The sequence below is a fragment of the Gymnoscopelus braueri genome (assembly GCF_963280865.1).
Source record: "Gymnoscopelus braueri genome assembly, chromosome: 22".
NCBI lineage: Eukaryota > Metazoa > Chordata > Actinopteri > Myctophiformes > Myctophidae > Gymnoscopelus > Gymnoscopelus braueri.
Window position 1 is genome coordinate 46,274,353 of NC_137624.1, and position 21,979 is coordinate 46,296,331.

General features: G+C 43.6%; 1 protein-coding gene across 1 annotated transcript in view; it reads right to left on the minus strand.

Annotated features, from left to right (window-relative positions):
* The window catches only part of myo5b (myosin VB), a gene marked incomplete at its 3' end in the record, with an annotated part of 94,509 nt that overhangs the window by 20,234 nt on the left and 52,296 nt on the right, over positions 1–21,979 (minus strand). Inside the window, exons 19-23 of the mRNA XM_080420416.1 lie at positions 15,434–15,545; positions 14,470–14,681; positions 12,277–12,433; positions 3,690–3,929; positions 463–699 (exon numbers count right to left, since the gene is read on the minus strand). Coding sequence (XP_080276542.1) covers positions 463–699; positions 3,690–3,929; positions 12,277–12,433; positions 14,470–14,681; positions 15,434–15,545 — 958 coding nt within the window. The remainder of the gene's footprint in view (positions 1–462; positions 700–3,689; positions 3,930–12,276; positions 12,434–14,469; positions 14,682–15,433; positions 15,546–21,979) is intronic.

The window sequence follows — 21,979 nt, forward strand, 5'->3', positions numbered from 1 at the left end:
ATCATTAACTCATTGATGTAAGGTCTTCAGTGATTTGATGCATTCATTGTGTTTGCTACTTAGAAGAAAAAAGGAAAAAAAAATCCCCAAAACTTTAGTTGTGCCAGTTCCTCTTGAACAACGATGCAAATATCAGTTATTTTCTTAGTGATTATTCTATGATTATTTTAAATGTAATACCTAGCCCGTGTTATTAAAGTAAAACGGGCGACAATGGCCAAAACTCAATCGAAAATCGGCGAAAGTGGCCGTTTTCAATATGTTTCGTCCATTATCTCTGGAACAGAAGGTCCATTCTTCTCAGTTCGAAGCTTGTTGGGTGCGTGACTTTGAGGACATTAAGCACATAATGACACCTTTTCGGGTTGTCTGGATTTTCAGGCCTAAAAGTATGGTAATTGTTCGGGCCCAGTTAGGTCCGGGGCCCTTTAATTTTCAGGCCCGTTGAGAGCTCTTACTGACCTGCTGCCACGCCATCTTGTGGTGAGAGTGTTCCTGCTCCATCGTGCTGCGTGTCTCCTGGGCCTCCAGGAGCTGAGCCCTGAGCCTCTCTAGCTCCTCCTGCAGGCCGAGGAGCTGCGTTGCGTCCGCCTGCCGGCTGCGCGCCGTCTCCAACTCCTTCTGCAGCTTGCTGAGCTCACCGCCCAGAGCGCTGTTAGCCACCGCCAGCTGCTCATTGTGGGACTTGTAGTCTTTAGACTGTCAGTGGATGAGAAAATAAAGTGTTAGCTGTTAGCTAGCCTGCTCATTGTGGGACTTGTAGTCTTTAGCCTGTCAGTGGATGAGAAAATAAAGTGTTAGCTGTTAGCTGTTAGCTAGCCCCCCCCCCCCCCCGCGCGATTTGCGGAATCGCGGAAACCCGATTTGACCACTAGGCAATCAACAGCACTAACGGCAGCTTGATCCTTGTGTCAGTGTGTTTAATATCCAACTGAATGTTTTCTGCAGCCTAGATATCAAGTAATTCCCTGTAGTGTAGACTAGACTAGAGGGACCCTCATGTTAAACTTAACGTGACTTCTAAATTATACTTCTCCTCAAGAGGAGGAAGGAGGAAAACTTCATTATTTCCCATTCTGAACGACAAGCCTATTATTATTATTGCATGTGGCTATGTGCAATAACTGCAAGCCAATGTTCAGAGGCATTGACAGTAATTGTCTTAATTTCTTTAATTCATATTTCTTTAGTCGCCAATAATTCAACTGTAAGCCAGTGTTTTGAGACATAATATGTCTCAAAACACACGATAAATGGTAAAAATGCATTCTACATGCGGGAACACATCTGTTTCATTTTAAGATTTCTTTGGCTATTCAAAAATAGCAGATCTACAAGCTCATATTTGAGCTTGTAGATCTGCATTTTTTGGGGGGGAAAAAATCATGAAAATGTGTGCAAATCTTTGAATATATATATATTTTTAAAGCGAACATTTGTAACACAAATCTTTGCTTCTGGGGGGTCCCTGGAACAACACATTTTGAGATGGCGGTCCGTGGCCAAATACATATGTTTTTTACAGTATGTTGCTATATCAGTGGTGCTCCAACTTTTTCAAGTCAAGGACCCCCAAAATTATATGTATTTGGCCGCGGACCCCCATCTAAAAAAACTCCCCATCTCTTTGTTCCAGGGATCCCCCCAGAAGCACAGATCGGAGTTAAAAATGTTGGCTTTAAAACATGTATTGAAGGTTTAGCACAAATTTGCCACGATAAAGAAAACAAATAGCAGATCTACAAGCTCATAGCTTGTAGATCTATTTTTGAATAGCCAAAGAAATCTAATAATGACACACAGATGCGTTCCCGGTCTTAACGGGTTAAACACTATTGTGATTGTGCTGTAATTTGACCATCATGTCTTTATCCAGAGTTCTTTTCTCTCTACCTGTTCGTCCATCTTTCTTGACAATTTCCTCAACAAATAAAAACTAGACTAAAGTGTTAGTGAGGAACTAGTGGAGAAGAGATCCAGTAGAACTAAGACTAGAGGAGAAGAGATCCAGTAGAACTAAGACTAGAGGAGAAGAGATCCAGTAGAACTAAGACTAGAGGAGAAGAGATCCAGTAGAACTAAGACTAGAGGAGAAGAGATCCAGTAGAACTAAGACTAGAGGAGAAGAGATCCAGTAGAACTAAGACTAGAGGAGAAGAGATCCAGTAGAACTAAGACTAGAGGAGAAGAGATCCAGTAGAACTAAGACGAGAGGAGAAGAGATCCATTAGAACTAAGACTAGAGGAGAAGAGATCGAGTAGAACTAAGACTAGAGGAGAAGAGATCCAGTAGAACTAAGACTAGAGGAGAAGTGATCCAGTAGAACTAAGACTAGTGGAGAAGAGATCCAGTAGAACTAAGACTAGAGGAGAAGAGATCCAGTAGAACTAAGACTAGAGGAGAAGAGATCCAGTAGAACTAAGACTAGAGGAGAAGAGATCCATCCAGTAGAACTAAGACTAGAGGAGCAGAGATCCAGTAGAACTAAGACTAGTGGAGCAGAGATCCAGTAGAACTAAGACTAGTGTAGAAGAGATCCAGTAGAACTAAGACTAGAGGAGAAGAGATCCAGTAGAACTAATACTAGAGGAGAAGAGATCCAGTAGAACTAAGACTAGAGGAGAAGAGATCCAGTAGAACTAATACTAGAGGAGAAGAGATCCAGTAGAACTAATACTAGAGGAGAAGAGATCCAGTAGAACTAAGACTAGAGGAGAAGAGATCCAGTAGAACTAGAGGAGAAGAGATCCAGTAGAACTAAGACTAGTGGAGAAGAGATCCAGTAGAACTAAGACTAGTGGAGAAGAGATCCAGTAGAACTAATACTAGTGGAGAAGAGATCCAGTAGAACTAAGACTAGTGGAGAAGAGATCCAGTAGAACTAAGACTAGTGGAGAAGAGATCCAGTAGAACTAAGACTAGTGGAGAAGAGATCCAGTAGAACTAAGACTAGTGGAGAAGAGATCCAGTAGAACTAAGACTAGTGGAGAAGAGATCCATCCAGTAGAACTAAGACTAGAGGAGAAGAGATCCAGTAGAACTAATACTAGTGGAGAAGAGATCCAGTAGAACTAAGACTAGAGGAGAAGAGATCCAGTAGAACTAAGACTAGTGGAGAAGAGATCCAGTAGAACTAAGACTAGTGGAGCAGAGATCCAGTAGAACTAATACTAGTGGAGAAGAGATCCAGTAGAACTAAGACTAGTGGAGAAGAGATCCAGTAGAACTAAGACTAGTGGAGAAGAGATCCAGTAGAACTAAGACTAGAGGAGAAGAGATCCAGTAGAACTAAGACTAGTGGAGAAGAGATCCAGTAGAACTAAAAGTAATTTTATGTTTGGTTGCGCTCGGGTGTTGAGCTCTGAAAATAGCAGATCTACAAGCTCACAACGCGGCGCGCTGTGAAGCGTTGTGAGCTTGTAGATCGGCTATTTTCAGCATGCAACCAAGTGTAAAATCATCCATTATGACGCCATCAAGGCACCGCCAACATACATTTTAGTCGACTAAATCAACTGTAGATTTAGTCGACTATAATCTTATGATATTTAGTCGACTAAAACTAGACAAAAACTAAAACAAATTCAGATGACTGAAATATGACTAAAACTAAATGGCTTTCTATTCAAAAGACTGACTAAAAGTAAAATCAGAATGTGCCGTCATAATCAACACTTAGTTCTCCTACCTGTTCGTCCATCTTCCTCTGCAGCTGGACGATCTTGTTCTCCATGCCCGTGTTCAGCTTCTTCAGATGCTCGGCGGAGCGGGCCTCGATCTTCAGCTGCTTGAAGCGCCGCCTGGCCGTCACGCTACGCCAGGCGCACTGGATGGTGACGGCGGCGCCCAGTGCCCGCCTGTAGCGCCTCCTGGCCAGCCAGCCTCGAACCGTCTTCTGGATGAGCAGAGCCTTGTGGTGGAGCAGGAACTGGAACACAAGCAAGGGGTGTTGGAGGAAAAAAAAAGATGTGTGTGTGTGTGTGTGTGTGTGTGTGTGTGTGTGTGTGTGTGTGTGTGTGTGTGTGTGTGTGTGTGTCTCTACATGTGTATGTATTGTTTATGTGGTGTGTATGTGTTGTGTACATGTGTATGTATTGTTTATGTGGTGTGTATGTGTTGTGTACATGTGTATGTATTGTTTATGTGGTGTGTATGTGTTGTGTACATGTGTATGTATTGTTTATGTGGTGTGTATGTGTCAGACTTTTAATCACTCTGTAGCCACGACTTGTTGAACAAAATGTTTTGTCTGTTTTTCATGCTAACAAACAGTCTAAAGTTCACTCTGATGTAACTGTTCAAGAGAGGCAAGCTTTGGCTAATTTGGCAAAAGATGAGACAATAAATTGTCATACGTAATGCAGACAAAGGGGGGCGATAGTGTTGTTGAATAAAACTTCTTACAGAGCTGAAATCCTAAGAGAGTTGAGTCTTTTATACGCCTTTATGTGTTGATCCTACTGTAAAGTTTGCACAAGAAATACAACTGTTTCTCAAGAGGTCACTGGATGACCAATTCATTTAAAAAAATCAATATGATTCATGTTTCAAATGCATCCTGTCCTGTGTGACCTATTCTTTACTCTCTTCCTAAAATACATAAGAGTTTGGTTGAACCTATTCCTGGGCGTCCTATACTAGCAGGAACTCAGTCTTTGACTGAAACCATGTCTAAATATTATAGATCTACATGTTAAGCTGTTGGTAGCCAAGCTTCCTTCATTTGTTAAAGACACCACAGATTGTTTAAACAAATTAGATTCTGTTCAGAACACTGTTAACTCAGATCTCCTGTGCACTATGGACTGACTTGCTTGTACAGTAATATTCCTCATAGAGAAGGGATGGAGGCCCTTAACTTATTTCTTGAACGAGAGAGAGCCTCAAATTCCCCCTACTGACTTTCTAACTGATCTGACTCAACTTGTGTTAAACAAGAATTATTTCAAATTTGAAAACTCATATTATTTACAGTGTCAAGGGGTAAGCATGGGTAAATTTGAGTTTGACTTTGTGTACAATAACAATCATTTTTCTTCTTGGTTAAAATGTTGGTTCAGATATATTGATGACATTTTTTTTCCATTTTTTGTGTCAGTTGAACAGTTGGAGGAGTTTAAAGTTTATATTAATTCTAGAATGCCGACGGTCTATATCATTCACTTTGGAGTTTAGCAGAGAATCGGTGTCGTTCTTGGATATATTGGTACAGAGAGATGTAGATAAGATAACAACTTGTGTCTACAGAAAACAAACTGATAGAAACAATTATTTACATTGTTCTAGTTATCACCTTCAGGGTTAAAGAGAATCTGTAGTTCTGACAGTGCTTTAAAAGAATCTGTAGTTCTGGCAGTGCTTTAAAATAATATGTAGTTCTGGCAGTGCTTTAAAATAATATGTAGTTCTGACAGTGCTTTAAAATAATCTGTAGTTCTGACAGTGCTTTAAAAGAATCTGTAGTTCTGACAGTGCTTTCGAGAGGCAAGCGAAGGATTTGTGTGAACGTTTCAAAACTAAAGGTTACAGTGACAAAGTGCTTAGTTCTAACTTAGAGAGAGCTGGAGAGAAAGAGAGGTCTAGCTTACTAACCCCTCAGCATGCTCGTGCAGGGGAGTCTAAGATAGTTTTGTCCAGAACTTATTCCCCTTTATGTACTGACATTAAGAATGCTGTTAAAAAACGTTGGTACGTGTTATCAAGTGATCTAATGTGGGTCATGTATTCAAGGAGCCCCCATCTTTGCGCACAAACGTGCCAAAAAGGGATTCTTTAGTGAGAGCAGACTGTAATGTTCCACCACAACATTTTATGTCCGTTTTGCCTACGGGCAACTTCCCGTGTTTTAACTGTGTTCATTGTAATGCAATGATCAGAGGTAATCATGTTTTAACTGTGTTCATTGTAATGCAATGATCAGAGGTAATCATGTTTTAACTGTGTTCATTGTAATGCAATGATCAGAGGTAATCAAGTTTTAACTGTGTTCATTGCAATGCAATGATCAGAGGTAATCATGTTTTAACTGTGTTCATTGCAATGCAATGATCAGAGGTAATCATGTTTTACAACCACATTCAGGTAAAAAAAATAATGTTAAAAGCATCATCACCTGTAAAACTAAGTTTGTGGTTTATCTGCTCAAATGCCCTTGTGGCCTGTGTTACATGGGTAAAACCAAAAGAGAACTTAAAGTTAGAGTTTCAGAACATAAAAGTCATATTAGAAACAAGGATGAAAAATGGCCTGTGGCTAGACTTTTTAATGCGGACATGGGGACATCAGGGTATTGAGGCAGTAAAGCCCTTAAAAAGAGGTGAGGATCGAGATACATTTCTATTACAACCTCCAAACAGAACACCCTAAAGGGCTTAATAAAGAACTACTGCTTGGTTGTTTCTTATACTCTTATAGAAACTGACTCATGTGACATGATTTTCGTAACTAGAAAAAGTGCTCCTCGGAGCACAGGTCTCCGCCAGGTCAGGTACGTTATTCTGGTCTCCTGGTGGGGCTATAATAGGCCAATGTGAAAAGGGTGCCAACCGTGCCATTTATTCTTGCATTGACACTGCATTCATGATTTGAGGCATTTTGTTCCAAAAATGTGTTTTGCTAAATTAGACCTGCTGGTGGCGCTATAACAGGCCGATGTGAGAAGGGTGGCATTTCTTCCTCGGCCTAGTGGGAATGTGCGTGTGAAATTTCACGGAAATCGCAAGCTGTGTGTATACTTTGAGGCTTTTTGTTCAAAACGGACCAATCCTGCAAACTTTGGAAGCCAACCTTAGGCAATGAGGATGGAATATGGGAAATCGGACAGAACCGTGTTGATCACATGACTATAGAGATACTGTGTACCGATTTGCATGACGTTTGGATAAAATTTGTAGGAGTAATATAAAAATCACACCCAGTGTGAAGTGGGCGGTGTGGTCACAGTGGTCATCACAGTGATGGAAGAAGTGATGGAAGAAGTGATGGAAGAAGTGATGGAAGAAGTGATGGAAGAAACCATAACTTTAAAAAAACAAATTTATGGGTTTTTTTAAGTTATGGTCCTATTTATAGGGCTATGCACATGTGTCATGTTTCCCTAGCCAATCACAGTCCTGAATAGACTGTGATTGGCCAATCACGGTGCAGGCTATGCACCGTGTTAGGGGGGTACATTTGTGGCCAATCACAGCGCAGGATTTGGTGTGCAAATATCCAAACCTCACATATAGGGGCGGTTTCACCGCCCAAAAATCACACCCAGTGTGAAGTGGGCGGTGTGGTCATCACAGACCCATGACTCACTTAAAAAAAAACAATGCATAGACCTATTTATAGGACTATGCACATGTGTCATGTGTCTCGCTAGCCAATCACAGTGCTGAATAGAGTCAGCCAATAGAGTCAGCCAATCACAGTGCAGCTAGTGGTCTTCACAGTGATGGAAGCTCACTTAAAGAAAAGTATAGATTTGCATTGAATGTGTAGGGGTTAGGGGTGTACAATGGGTGGCCAATCACAGTGCAGGGTTAGGGCGGTATAATGGGTGGCCAATCACAGTGCAGCAAATGTCAATGTTTGCATTGAATGTGTAGGGGTTAGGGGTGTACAATGGGTGGCCAATCACAGTGCAGGGTTAGGGGGGTACAATGGGTGGCCAATCACAGTGCAGCAAATGTCAATGTCCCAACCTCACATATAGGGGCGGCTACACCGCCCAAAAAAATGGGTTTTGACAAAAATCGGCCTCCTGGTGGCGCTATAACAGGCCCATGTGAAATATTTGGGGCATAGGTTCTGAATTGGCATCCAGGGAGTGTGTGTGCACAGTTTCGGAGCGACCGGGCCAACGGTGCCGGAGATTAGCTGGTGACAGACGGACGGACACACACACACACACACACACACACGGACGGACGGACAAGGGGTAAAACATACTCTCTCGCCATGCCTTCGGCCTGGCGGAGACAATGACTCTTACAGCAGCCAGCAGGTACCTTGCTGTGACTGTGACCCTAGGCTCTTCCTGGTTCCTCCCTCATGTGTCACTGTTACCTGTAGCCAGCGTAATTGATCATTCATTTAAACTCAGCAAATAAACATGGATATCCGTCGATTCATGAAGCGTCCAAATTCTGACAATGCAACAACAACACAAGAACCGCGGCCGCCTGACCCCAGCCACCAGCAGCCGGTGCAAACAACAACGAGCCCCCCCACCGCAGCAGCGGCGTCGAGTTCCCCTGCAGAGCCGGAGAGAGCAGCCTCTCCACCGGCAGAACAACCTGCACCGTGTCCGGGGCCATTGGTGGATGATCTTGGGGAAAAACAATGCGGTCCCAAGCAGCCGATTTTATCAGAATTCCCCTCAAAGATCATTGGAAAAAACAAACGATCATTTTCTACTTGTTATTACAAGAAGCATGCCTGGATGGAGTATTCGGTGAGAAAGGATGCTGTCTTTTGTTTTGCATGCCGGCATTTCCAGAATGACTGCAGCGTGGAGGATTCATTTCGTAAGGGAGTGAGTGACTGGAAAAAACTGGCCACTAAACTGGACAAAGCAATATGCAAGGCCCATAAGAGGCCCATAAGAGCTGCACGATTAAATGGGAGAACTTTAAAAGGAGTGCATCTTCAGGCTCTATTGCAGCTAAACTATCAGAAAGTCATAAAGCTACAGTTGAGAAGAACAGATCTTATCTGTGCAAAGTTGTTGATATTACTAGGCTATTGTCTAAACTTGGATTGCCTTTCCGTGGCCACAGGGAGGGAAAGGAGTCAGACTCAAGGGGCAACTTTCTTGAGGTGTGCAGCTTCTATTCTAAGTATGATAAAGATTTTGCAAGCATGCAGTCAAATTATTTTAATTCTACAAGCCCAGATTTTCAGAACGAAATAATTGGAATATGTGCAAACTTGGTTTATGCAGAAATTGCAGAAACAGTGCAGGATACTGGGTTTTTTTCTATTATGGCAGACGAGGCCAGGTCTTCCAAAACTGAACAATTGTCAGTTTGTTTAAGATATGCAGAGCAGCTTGAAATCAAGGAGCGTTTTGTGTGTTTTATTGACTGTTCAGCATCTCGCGATGCAGCTGGGATTGTGGACGCTATAAACACAGGACTGGAGATGGGTAGTCTCAAAAACATCCCAATTGTTGCTCAGAGTTACGACGGTGCCTCCGTAATGTCGGGTCACATTTCAGCCGTGCAGCAGTGCATCAAAGAGACGTACCCTTACGTACATACACTGCTTGGCACACAAACTAAATCTGGTGCTTGTGGAGTGTTGCAATGTCAACCACAGTGTGAAAACATTCCTAAACGTTATCGATAAACTGTACAATGTATTTGCACAACCGTAAAATCACCACAGATTTATTGAAGTCCAAAAATCGCTGCACATGAAAGAAACAGAAATTGTACAGCCTAGTGAGACAAGATGGGCATGCAAGTGGAGAGCTGTGCATTCAGTTAAAACCCACTACTCTGCTATTACAGGGTGCCTCAAAGAAATTAATGATGAGGGAGGAAGATGGTCTGTTGATACCAGTGGCCTTTATGACCACATGACAAGAATGTCATTCATTACATGTCTCATTGTATTTGAGGACATACTGCGTGTGATCCATGTTACGCACAAGGCCCTGCAGTCCACCAACTCCACACTCTCCGAAGCTGCTGCGCTCACTACCAATCTGAAAGCACACTTCAAATCTCAGAGGCGAGATTTCGCTCCGATACATGGAGCGAAGTGTGGGAATCAGTGAAAAAGTTCTGCCAGGACAACAACCTGTCTGTACCTGGGGATGATGCAACTCAAACTCCTGGCCCCACAACTCAAACTCCTGGCCCCACACCCACTGCAGCCAAACTAAAACGGACCACAAGACCCCCCACCTCCCTCGACAGTTTCCTGATTACATCTACTTTGGGCCAAAGAGAAACAGATGAAAGTGCCACTGAAGTGACTGTGACAGTGTCAGAGGGTGACACACACACACACACACACACCTGGACTTCGCCAACACCTATATTTCCCTGTACTGGATACCCTCATCAACGAACTGGACAGGCGATTCACGGCTGAGTCAATAGAACTTGCACAGGCATGTGGAGCAGTGTTTAAATGTGACAAAAATGGAATAGAACCTCTCCTAGAAAAATACGCACAGCCACTGAAAATTCACCCTGTCCTTGTTGGAGCAGAGATGGATCTTGTCAAAGCCTCTTGTGACACTCCTGTTTCACTTGATCATCTTAAAAATACTGTTACAAAGGACAGCTATCCGAATCTGTACAAGATGCTACAGTTGGCACTGACTCTGCCCATTGGATCTGCCACCACAGAGAGGAGTTTCTCTGCCATGAGGAGAATTCGAAATTGGCCGCGGTCAACAATGGGAGATACAAGGTTTTCCTCACTTGCTATTCTGAACATTGAGGATGACATAACAGCAAAGCTGTCACCTGAGAAGATGGTGGACATATATGATGGACGCAAAAAAAGGTGTTTACTTCTACACTAGGTAAGAAGACAAGTCAGCATTATTACAGAGGATACTGTGTGCGCGCGGCTGCGCGCTGTGCGTAATCATTTGGTCATTAGGCTGTGCTTAGTTGTGCGCTGATGTGTATGATAAACTACTGTATGTATGTATACTAATACCTATATACTGTATGTGTGACAGATGGTGGTGGTCTGTAACTGTTCTGAGTCGCTGTATTGTATATGGTATAATATTGTATATGGTATAATAAAAGAGTCCATACATTGTATTTGTATTGTTTTATTTGGTACAGTAAACGTGGTCTGGTGGAGCAGCAATATGTTGTGTGGTCTTTCTTTTCTATTCCCTTTGTGTTTGCCACTATGTTTAAGACGCGCACTGTTGCGCAGTAGTTGGGAGTCGGATCTACTGACTACTGTACACTTTATGGAGTAAATGTTTTGTACTGAATTAATTAACCAAAGTAACCGAATTAAAGTCACAACCCCCCCCCCCCCAAAAAAAGAGTAACAAACCCGCAGAAAACCTGAAAATTTGCGCTTGTACTGAATTAACCAAAGTAACCTAATTAAAGTCACAAACCCCCCCAAAAAAAGAGTATCAAACCCGCGGAAAACCCGAAAATTTCACATGCACGCGCGCCTGTGCCCCCCCCCAGGGCTAATGTGAAACTCCGCCTATGTTTAAATGTGTTTACTTTTCAGAGCAATGAATAGATGATAAGACAAAAAGAAGTGATGGTGCCTCTCTTGGAGTGATACTATGTATGCTTCGGTATTTAAAATGTGTTTTGTAGCCGTTTTAATATTGTGTCATTTTTAATGAAATCTGAGTCTGTCTTTATGAAGGAGTGTCTAGGTACTCACACAGACACAGTTTTCCTTAAAAAAAGTGTTGCAATACTACAAAACAAATGAAGAATGTGATTCTAATAGTTCTTAGAAGTACCTCCTGGTAGATGCGTCGTGTGTACATTGTGTATGTATTGTTTATGTGGTGTGTAACTGTGTGTAGTACCTCTTGGTAGATGCGTCGTGTGTACATGTGTATGTATTGTTTATGCAGTGTGTAACTGTGTGTAGTACCTCCTGGTAGATGCGTCGTGTGTACATGTGTATGTATTGTTTATGTAGTGTGTAACTGTGTGTAGTACCTCTTGGTAGATGCGTCGTGTGTACATGTGTATGTATTGTGTATGTGGTGTGTAACTGTGTGTAGTACCTCCTGGTAGATGCGTCGTGTGTACATGTGTATGTATTGTTTATGCAGTGTGTAACTGTGTGTAGTACCTCTTGGTAGATGCGTCGTGTGTACATGTGTATGTATTGTGTATGTAGTGTGTAACTGTGTGTAGTACCTCTTGGTAGATGCGTCGTGTGTACATGTGTATGTATTGTGTATGTGGTGTGTAACTGTGTGTAGTACCTCCTGGTAGATGCGTCGTGTGTACATGTGTATGTATTGTTTATGTAGTGTGTAACTGTGTGTAGTACCTCCTGGTAGATGCGTCGTGTGTACATGTGTATGTATTGTGTATGTAGTGTGTAACTGTGTGTAGTACCTCCTGGTAGATGCGTCGTGTGTACATGTGTATGTATTGTGTATGTGGTGTGTAACTGTGTGTAGTACCTCCTGGTAGATGCGTCGTGTGTACATGTGTATGTATTGTTTATGTAGTGTGTAACTGTGTGTAGTACCTCTTGGTAGATGCGTCGTGTGTACATGTGTATGTATTGTTTATGTAGTGTGTAACTGTGTGTAGTACCTCTTGGTAGATGCGTCGTGTGTACATGCCTCTGGTGTAGGCCTGCATGGTGACCACAGCCCGTCTCACCCTCAGAAAAGCCCGTCTGTCTCTCACCATGCGGTAGTGCTTCTGGCAGATGATGGCTGCATGCGTCTGACGCAGGTGCTCTGCATACCTATGAAACATAGATGAAATATTGTAATACATATTGTGGGTGTCGCTAGGCAACCGCCTGCCAGGTAAGCACCTCAACGGGGAGAGTCAGTGGGACAGAGACGGTGCGCGACCAGCCAGGCCCCGCCCCCAGCTGGGCTGCGTCATGGACGGGCGCTACCTGCCCGTCTATCTGTGGAATCCATAGATATATATATAAAGGCTAGATGGCTCAAGGGGGCGTCGCAAGCGTAGCTCAACCGCGGCCATCTTGCGACAGTCATTCATAACATTATGTCTATGGTGCATGTACTATTGAAATAACCATAGCGTGCTCAATTTTCATCCGGTTTTCAAACGGTTTGGTGTGTTGTAAACACCAAATGTAGTTATGATACTGCATACTTATAATTATAATCATGTTTTTTTTTTAAATAACATTAAGTATGCAGTATCATAACTACATCTTTGGTGTTTACAACACACCAAACCGTTTGAAAATCGGTTATGGTTATTTCAATAGTACATGCACCATAGACATAATGTTATGAATGACTGTCGCAAGATGGCCGCCATGTGGCAACGTCGTACTCCATTGGCCAGCAGCGCGGGTGAGTCATCTAGCCTAGTAGCCTTTATATATATATCTATGGTGGAATCAGCCTGAAGTGAGCGCACCTGCGTCGCCCAGCTGGGGAGCGCACAAACAAACCAAAAGCACCGTCTCTGCCTCAGTATGGCCTGACTCTCCACGCTGACCAGACAGGTGCACAGGCGGTAAGCGAACCCCCACTTATTCTCCTCCTCATTACCTGGTGTTGTATAACTCGGAGTCTAATGGTTATATGTTTCTGTTGTAGGCAACCTAGGACCCGATGTATTAACGGACCGTTCATGGACTGGAAACCCACGCAGAGCGCGTGAGGGGAATTCGCATGGACCATTAATGACACTGAGCCCCGAAGGGGTGAAAAGTTTGCTTTATTTGATTTATGATTTCTCTGAATGCTACTGTATAGAGTGTGGAACTACACCTCCCCAAATCTGAGAGAGGAAACGGGCACTTCCGTTCACAAAAGTATATTTTAAAATATCTTTACATTTCATTTTTTAACTTCCATTTCTGCTCAGCATCAAGCTAAATATACTGATGATTTGTATTTATATCAGGATAAATGTGCGTGACTGTAAAGACCAAACGGAAATGAGGAGGAGGCTTCATATCCGCTTTATATTCTAATCATGATCAGAGCTTCTGAGTCCCAGACTGTATGAACGCAAACATTTGAACATTGTGGGAGACAACAGTCTGACCACGAGAGACACTTTACACCAGGGATGGCAAACTCATTTTAGCTCAGGGGCCACATGGAGGAGGGCCGAGGGCCAGAGGGCCGGACCGGTACCGGACCGGTAAAATCATGGCATAATAACTAATAATAACAATAACAACAACTTCAGATAGTTTTCTTTGTTTACTTTACTTAGTCTTAGTTAGTACAAGCACATTCTGAAAATGTAAACTTCACAAATAGGGATGGCCAAATGGAGACATTTTATTAACCGGTTACCGTTAGGCCTTACCGATTAATTAATCGATTACTGTTAAGAACTTTTTTTTATTTTTTTGTGCCAAAATACATGTTATTTCAAAGGGCCAAGTCTGCACAGTTTGTTTTGTGTCTCCAGCAGAGTTTCTAGTGTCTCTCTCTGGAAGAGGTTGCACATGAACTCTGCAGCCGCACTGAGGCGCTCCAACACAAACAATACCAATACAAAGACGAGGAAGAAGAAGAGGAAAGTGGAAGTTACGTGTGGTTGCAGGTGTAGACTTGGCCAAAAAACAATTAAAACATTTTTGGCAAAAAAAAAAATTTGATTTTTTTTTTTTATGCTTTGCAAAATCATCTCGCGGGCCGGATTAAACTAGTTAGCGGGCCGTATGTTTGACATCCCTGCTTTACACATAACCAGGCATCCTCGTCCGTATCGCTGCAGGGTCACAGCAGACTTATAGATCTCATAGACTTGTATATCTTATAGACGTATAGATCCTACCTGCGGGCCAGGTATCCCCGTCCGTATCTCTGCAGGGTCACGGCGGTCTTGTAGATCTTGGCGTAGCGGACGCGGTGCAGCCAGCCTCGGACCGTGGTCTGGATGAGGATGCAGGCCGAGCGGAACTTGTCGGCCCTCAGTTTCTCCAGGTAGGCTACCTGCCCCGCCCGGAAGAAGATCTTGGTCTTACCGAACTGGTACTTGTCTGGATCCTGAGTTATAAAAAAAAGAGGAAAACAAGGAAAAAGAGAACCCGCTGTCGTTATTCAGTTAACCCTTTAAGACCAGGAAACTCATCTGGGTTATTTTAAGATTTATTTCGGCTATTAAAAAAATACCAGATATACAACTGATATTATAGCAACATAAGTTTTTTCAAAAAACGGTTAAGGTTTAGACGACATTTGTAGACAGAGTGCCGCGCTCTGAGCTTGTAGATCTGCTATTTTTGAATAAAATGGAAAATTTGTGCAAACTTTTGAATATATATATATATATTTTGAAGGGGGTCCCTTGGAAAAAAATAATTTCTAGATGGGGGTCCGCGGCCATATACATATCATTTTGGGGGTCCTTGACATGAAAAAGTTTGAGAACCACTGATATAGCAACATATTTTTTTTTCTTGTTTTTAACTCAGGATTTACGCCCCCATCTCAAAAACATGTTGTTACAGAGACCCCCCCAAAAGCAAAGATTTGACTTACAAATGTTTGCTATATATTCAAAGATTTTTACACATTTTCACGATTTAAAGAAAATAGCAGATCTACAAGCTCGTAGAGTGGCACTCAGTGGATTGAATGGGCTTATACTTTGCATTGGTTCAACACACACACACACACACACACACACACACACACACACACACACACACACACACACACACACACACACACACACACACACACACACACACACACACACACACACACACACACACACACGGATTGAAGTCTCTCACCTTCACCAGTGTCTCCAGCAGATTCTTACACACCAGCTTCTTGTCTCCAACAGAGAGGTCAGCCCTCTTCATCAGAACCCGATACCTGCTGAAGAACTCTCCATACGTCCACCTGAAAACAACACAATATTATTACTATTATAACTACTAGACCATACCGGTGAGGTGCGCAGGCAAAAGTAGTTGCAAACGTGGGGTTATTGCACGTCCTGTTGCGCGTCCCGTCCCGTGGGCCCCCCCCCTCCTCTCGTGTGTCCCGTTGCGGCCCCCCCACCGGAGCCGTCCCCCGTCGCCAACACACACACGCGCGCAACCCGTCGCGAGCACACACACACACGCACACGCACACGCACAGGCACACACCCTCATGCGGCCAGAGCTAACACACATACGCGGCCGTCGCGCGAACACAAATAATGTACATTTTGACACGTGCCTCCCCAACGTGCATACACGGCCGCGGAGGCGAGTGTTCTGTGTGTGCAACAGTGTAACGCTGTGGGGCTGTAGATGCGACGCATGCGCACACACAGAGCCAGCGTGTGCGCGCCTGCGCACACACACACACACACGGGCAACAGTGTGTCGCGGCTGGATTGGATGCGATGCATGCGCAGTTTGATCGGGCACAGACCAAGACACGACCCAAGACAGACAGACAGACAGACAGAGGTTAGTCAAATTATAGGAGGATTATTACTATTATAACTATTATTAACATTATGACTAATAATGAACACAACACTGCTGAAGAACTCTCCATACGTCCACCTGAGAACAACACCACAAATAATATTTAGTCAGAAAGGTAGAGGTTAAACATTTACAGTTTTCTCCCTGTAATAAAATGTAATTTAACCACATGAACCCCCCAGCATCTATATTCTGAACCATGTGAACCCCCCAGCATCTATATTCTGAACCATGTGAACCCCCCAGCATCTATATTCTGAACCATGTGAACCCCCCAGCATCTATATTCTGAACCATGTGAACCCCCCAGCATCTATATTCTGAACCATGTGAACCCCCCAGCATCTATATTCTGAACCATGTGAACCCCCCAGCATCTATATTCTGAACCATGTGAACCCCCCAGCATCTATATTCTGAACCATGTGAACCCCCCAGCATCTATATTCTGAACCATGTGAACCCCCCAGCATCTATATTCTGAACCATGTGAACCCCCCAGCATCTATATTCTGAACCATGTGAACCCCCCAGCATCTATATTCTGAACCATGTGAACCCCCCAGCATCTATATTCTGAACCACATGAACCCCCCAGCATCTATATTCTGAACCACATGAACCCCCCAGCATCTATATTCTGAACCATGTGAACCCCCCAGCATCTATATTCTGAACCACATGAACCCCCCAGCATCTATATTCTGAACCACATGAACCCCCCAGCATCTATATTCTGAACCATGTGAACCCCCCAGCATCTATATTCTGAACCACATGAACCCCCCAGCATCTATATTCTGAACCATGTGAACCCCCCAGCATCTATATTCTGAACCATGTGAACCCCCCAGCATCTATATTCTGAACCATGTGAACCCCCCAGCATCTATATTCTGAACCATGTGAACCCCCCAGCATCTATATTCTGAACCATGTGAACCCCCCAGCATCTATATTCTGAATGCAACACGTTGTGAGCCTTCTTAGTGAAAAGATTAAAGGTGTAGATGCAGTGTTGGACATAACGGTGTTTAAATAAACAGCGTTACCTAGGTAACGCCGTTATTCTTTTCAGTAGCGGGTAATCTAATTAATTACAATTTCCATCGTTACAACGCCGTTACCGTTACTGACAATGAAATGTGCTCCGTTACTATGTCAAGCGTCCACAAGCTTTCTGTTACCACGGGCCGCCTGACAGTGTGTGTGTGTGTGTGTGTGTGTGTGTGTGTGTGTGTGTGTGTGTGTGTGTGTGTGTGTGTGTGTGTGTGTGTGTGTGTGTGTGTGTGTGTGTGTGTGTGTGTGTGCGCAGTGCTACTACAGGCTGGGGATGCTGCTCCTCCTGCTGCAAACATGACACGGTTAGAAAAAATACCAAGGATACGACAGTGATGTCTCTTACTTTTTGCTGTTACGCAACCAGGAAGTAACACGGACTCGACGCTGTTTAAGCAGTGACATGTGACATAACATCACTGACGAATCCTTGGTATTTATATCTTCATGGGTATTTTTTACACACAAACCCAGCGCGGCGCACACACAAACAAACTAACTTTAACAACCAGACCAGTAGAGAAGAGATGGCGAGTCACGAGCAATCCGACAAGATGGCTTTAACAAATTGGCGGTACAAGCACTACTTCACCTTTATTGAAAGGAAAGGAAAGAATGTACACGTGAAGTGCACGTTGTGTGCCGGGGGGAAGCGTTTGTCCACGTCTGTCCAAAGCAACTCCAATTTAGTGTGTGTGTGTGTGTGTGTGTGTGTGTGTGTGTGTGTGTGTGTGTGTGTGTGTGTGTGTGTGTGTGTGTGTGTGTGTGTGTGTGTGTGTGTGTGTGTGTGTGACAACTGGTCTACTAGACCAGTTGTCTTAAGTTCTGAGCCTGTTTGTGTCTTTAATTCACACTAGTGTTAAAAGCACTTGTTGTTGTTTAACTGTTTACTTCTGCTCAAAGAAAATACTTGAAGTAGGCTACAGTATTGTCTACCAGTACCATACCAGTTGTCTTGTCTGAAGTTGTAACTAAGACAGTTTTTCTTTAATTTACACTAAAAGCACTGTAGTGCAGTCCAGTGTTTTTCTTTATAGTTGACAGATGTATGTGAACATGTTGCTCTGTAAAGCTTTAAACCAAATTAAGGAAGAATTTTGACTAGCACAACTGTCACTGAATGGAAAATATGTTACTTTTTAAAAAACTTATTTCAACATATTGAGACTTAAAAACTGGACTTTCAAAAAGTTTGAGAACTACTGGTGTAGGCAATTACATCTGTTTTACTGTTGTTATCTACCAGTTGCTGTGCGTTGAGGTGCAATGAATATTGGCCGCGTTTCCCAAAGAGATTCGTAGAGATGCTGCGCAGAGATGCTGCGCAGAGATGCTGCGCAGAGATGCTGCGCAGAGATGCTGCGCAGGTCCTACGACGGGTCTTACGTGCGTCCACACAGGCTGCGCAGTACCTTAGCAGGCACGTAGATTTCAGGTCATGCGTAGCCTACGCAGCTTGCGTAAGAGCCTCCTACACAGCTGGGACCCGGCGAAACCTACGCTCTACCCTCATTAGTAGCAGCTGGTTGTGCCCTACGTGCCATCTAAACTGGCTTCAGGAAACAACATCGTCGTAGGTTCCCAAGTCCACGGCGTTAAATGTCTGCTAAAACTACATTGGGGAAACAGCATGAACGTATCCTACTCCTCCTACTCCTGGGAGAGGCGTAGCCCTGAGTGCTGTCCTACGCAGCAGTTTGTTACGAGCGCCCTGGGGCTCTCGTAACACCCATCGTAGCGAAATAGATCTATGAAAAGACCGACCGATGGGGCACGGTGGCGCAGTCGGTAGCGCAGTCGCCTCACAGCTAGAAGGTCCTGGGTTCGATTCCCGCAGGGGACGCTGTGGGCGCTGGGGGCGTGTTCTCTCCTCCACGTCATCAGTGCCCATACCCTAGGTGGGGTTGGCGAAAGGGCCTTTCTGTGTGGAGTTTGCATGTTCTCCCCGTGTCTCCTAGGGTAGGTACCCTCACAAAAACATGCAGTAATCCTGGTCACTATACCGCCTCCCCCTGGCCAGCCGGGGCGCCTGATGAAGGGGAAAGGAACTGATTGGAATAACGTGTTCCTTCCACACACTACGTCCAACCAGGGAAACTCTCCCCTGTCAGGTGACAAGAAGGTCAGTTGGCTCTCATGCATTGAAGGAGGCATGAGCTCGGCCCTGGCCTCCCTAGGTTGGCAGAGGGAAGGTAGTGCCCAGGATTACATAGACAATTGGCACTGGGTGTAAAAAATAGGGTTACAAAATCGTGGGATAAAAATTTTGAGAAAAAAAAAAAAAAGACCGACCGCACGCACGCACGCACACACGCACGCACGCACGCACACACACGTACGCACACACAACGGCCGGGCCGGTGCGTAACCTGCGATGCCTACCCAAAAAAACAGACATACAAACTGTCAACGCACTGCGACATGCCGTGTCGATAGCTTGCAGATCTGTTCTTTTGGGTAGGGCGAGCGGCTGCGCTGCTTCGTCCTCTATGCATGAACCCGAAGTTTACAAATTGTACTCTCACAGATGATCCGATGGTCTGATAAAAATATTAAGCATATGCCAAGTTAACTAAAGGTATATAACTGATGCTGAGCTAAACATGTTTCCTTAATTTCGAAGTTTTATAGTTAAACGTTATGATGAAAGTCCCCAGTTCCTCTCACAAAGTGACAGCTGTTGCGCTCGCCATGTTTATGAATGGTTAAAAAATCTCACAAGCTTGTAGATCTGCTATTTTCAAAATATTTTAATACATATTAAATTTGGGAAATGGGACATTCTGCATACCTTTACTTTTGGTATTTTAAGTATATTTAATTTACTTGCATAATGGGGACACTTTAGTGTTTTATTTACCTTGCAGATGTCACCTCACCGCTGTAATTTAATTCATAAATATATTATTCAAAAGTTGTATTTGGAGTGGACTGCTTCAGGACATCTGACAGTTGGCTCTGGTATTTTTATGATCCATTTCACTGTATATATTTGCAAAGGGTGTTTAAACTGCTGTGTAGCGTCGGACAGCACTACGTAGTTTACGTAGACTTTAGGTAGGCTTCGTCCAGGAGGTCTTTACGTGCGTGCCGTATCCCGAATGTAGTTTTAGCACACACGTAACGCCGTGCACTTGAGAACCTACGACGATGGTGTCTCCCGAAGCCAGTTTAGATGGCACATAGGGCACAAACAGCTGCTACTAACGAAGATAGTGCGTAGCGGGGTTGCTACTGCGCAGCTGCGTGGAGGCTCTTACGCAGCTTCTAGGCTACGCACGAGCTGAAATTCGTTTGGGAAACCCGGCCAATTATATTGAAGTGCAATACATATATTGAAGTTTATTTCTCCCTCATGGCAAAGGTTATTGTGTGTAAGTAGTAAGTACCTGTCTATGCTGTTCTACTCTCAGGGGCGTAGCACCAAATTCTGGGCCCTGGGGACAAAGCGGTCACAAGTAGAGAGCTGACTCATGTACACTTTATTAAATCTAGAGGGTTTAAGTGGTTGAATAGATAAATGGAAGGAAAGACAGACAGACAGACAGACAGACAGACAGACAGACAGACAGACAGACAGACAGACAGACAGACAGACAGACAGACAGACAGACAGACATCTACAAACTTGTAGATCTGCTATATTGTTTTTGAAAAATCTTGAATATAAGATTTTTCGAGAAGCACAGATCGGAGTACATTTTTTTGCTTTTTTTATATATATTTAGAGATTTGCAAAAAATGTGCAATAAAAAATAGCAGATCTACAAGCTCATAGCGCGGCACTCTATGTATGTGTTTATCTTGCTTACTGTAAGTCGCTCTGCATAAAGAGAGTCTGATAAATGAATACATTGTTACATAGTTCTACTCTCTTTGTTAAACAGAAAAATAAATTTTCAGGTGAATCAACAGCTTGATTGAATCAGGAGAGAGAGAACTCCTACAGGATAATCTGATTGGAGGAGATGGAATCATACAGGATAATCTGATTGGAGGAGATGAATCATAACAGAAATGATCAGCAGACAAACTTGGCAGTGTATAAGAAAAACAATTTGTGGGGTTCTCTCTCCTGATTGGATGACATTGGTATCCTGACCTCAAAATGTATTTCCGTTTACTTTAACCCATTAACACATTGAATGCCAAAAACGGTCCGGACCGTTTTTGAGGGTCCAAACGAGAAGTGCCGAAAACGGTCCGGACCGTTTTTGACCCAATTCTATTTTTATACATGTGGGCCACGTGGGGCGCTAAAACGAAACTTTGACATCACCCAAGGAGTTTCTGAGAAGAAGAGGCTGGATCTGGCTCCATGTAAAAAATCCTTCCGGTCGGCGTTTTCAATGTTATCTCCTTGATTAAAAGCTTAATATCTCCATTTCTTTTTAATGTGGTGGAAACGAGCCGTTTTCGATCGGCGATCACGCTGCAATGGAGGGTCGCGTTGGAAATATTATTGTTCCAGGCGTTAGTCGGGACCCTCCGCCGTCTCGCACGCACGCTTTGTTTACATGCACTTCCTCGTCGGGGCTTCTCACAGCACGAAATGTATAACGCAAGTGGATGGAAGAAATGCTGGCACTCAACGTATAATATTTTAATAAACCTCTGGCACCCAATGTGTTAAGACCTGGAACGCATCTGTGTCACTTAAGATTTCTTTGGCTATTCAAAAATAGCAGATCTACAAGCTCATAGCGTGGCACCGAGTGCCGCGCTATGAGCTTGTAGATCTGCTATTTTGCCTGGATTTTTTACCATTTTTGAACCTTTTTCAAGTAGTCACAA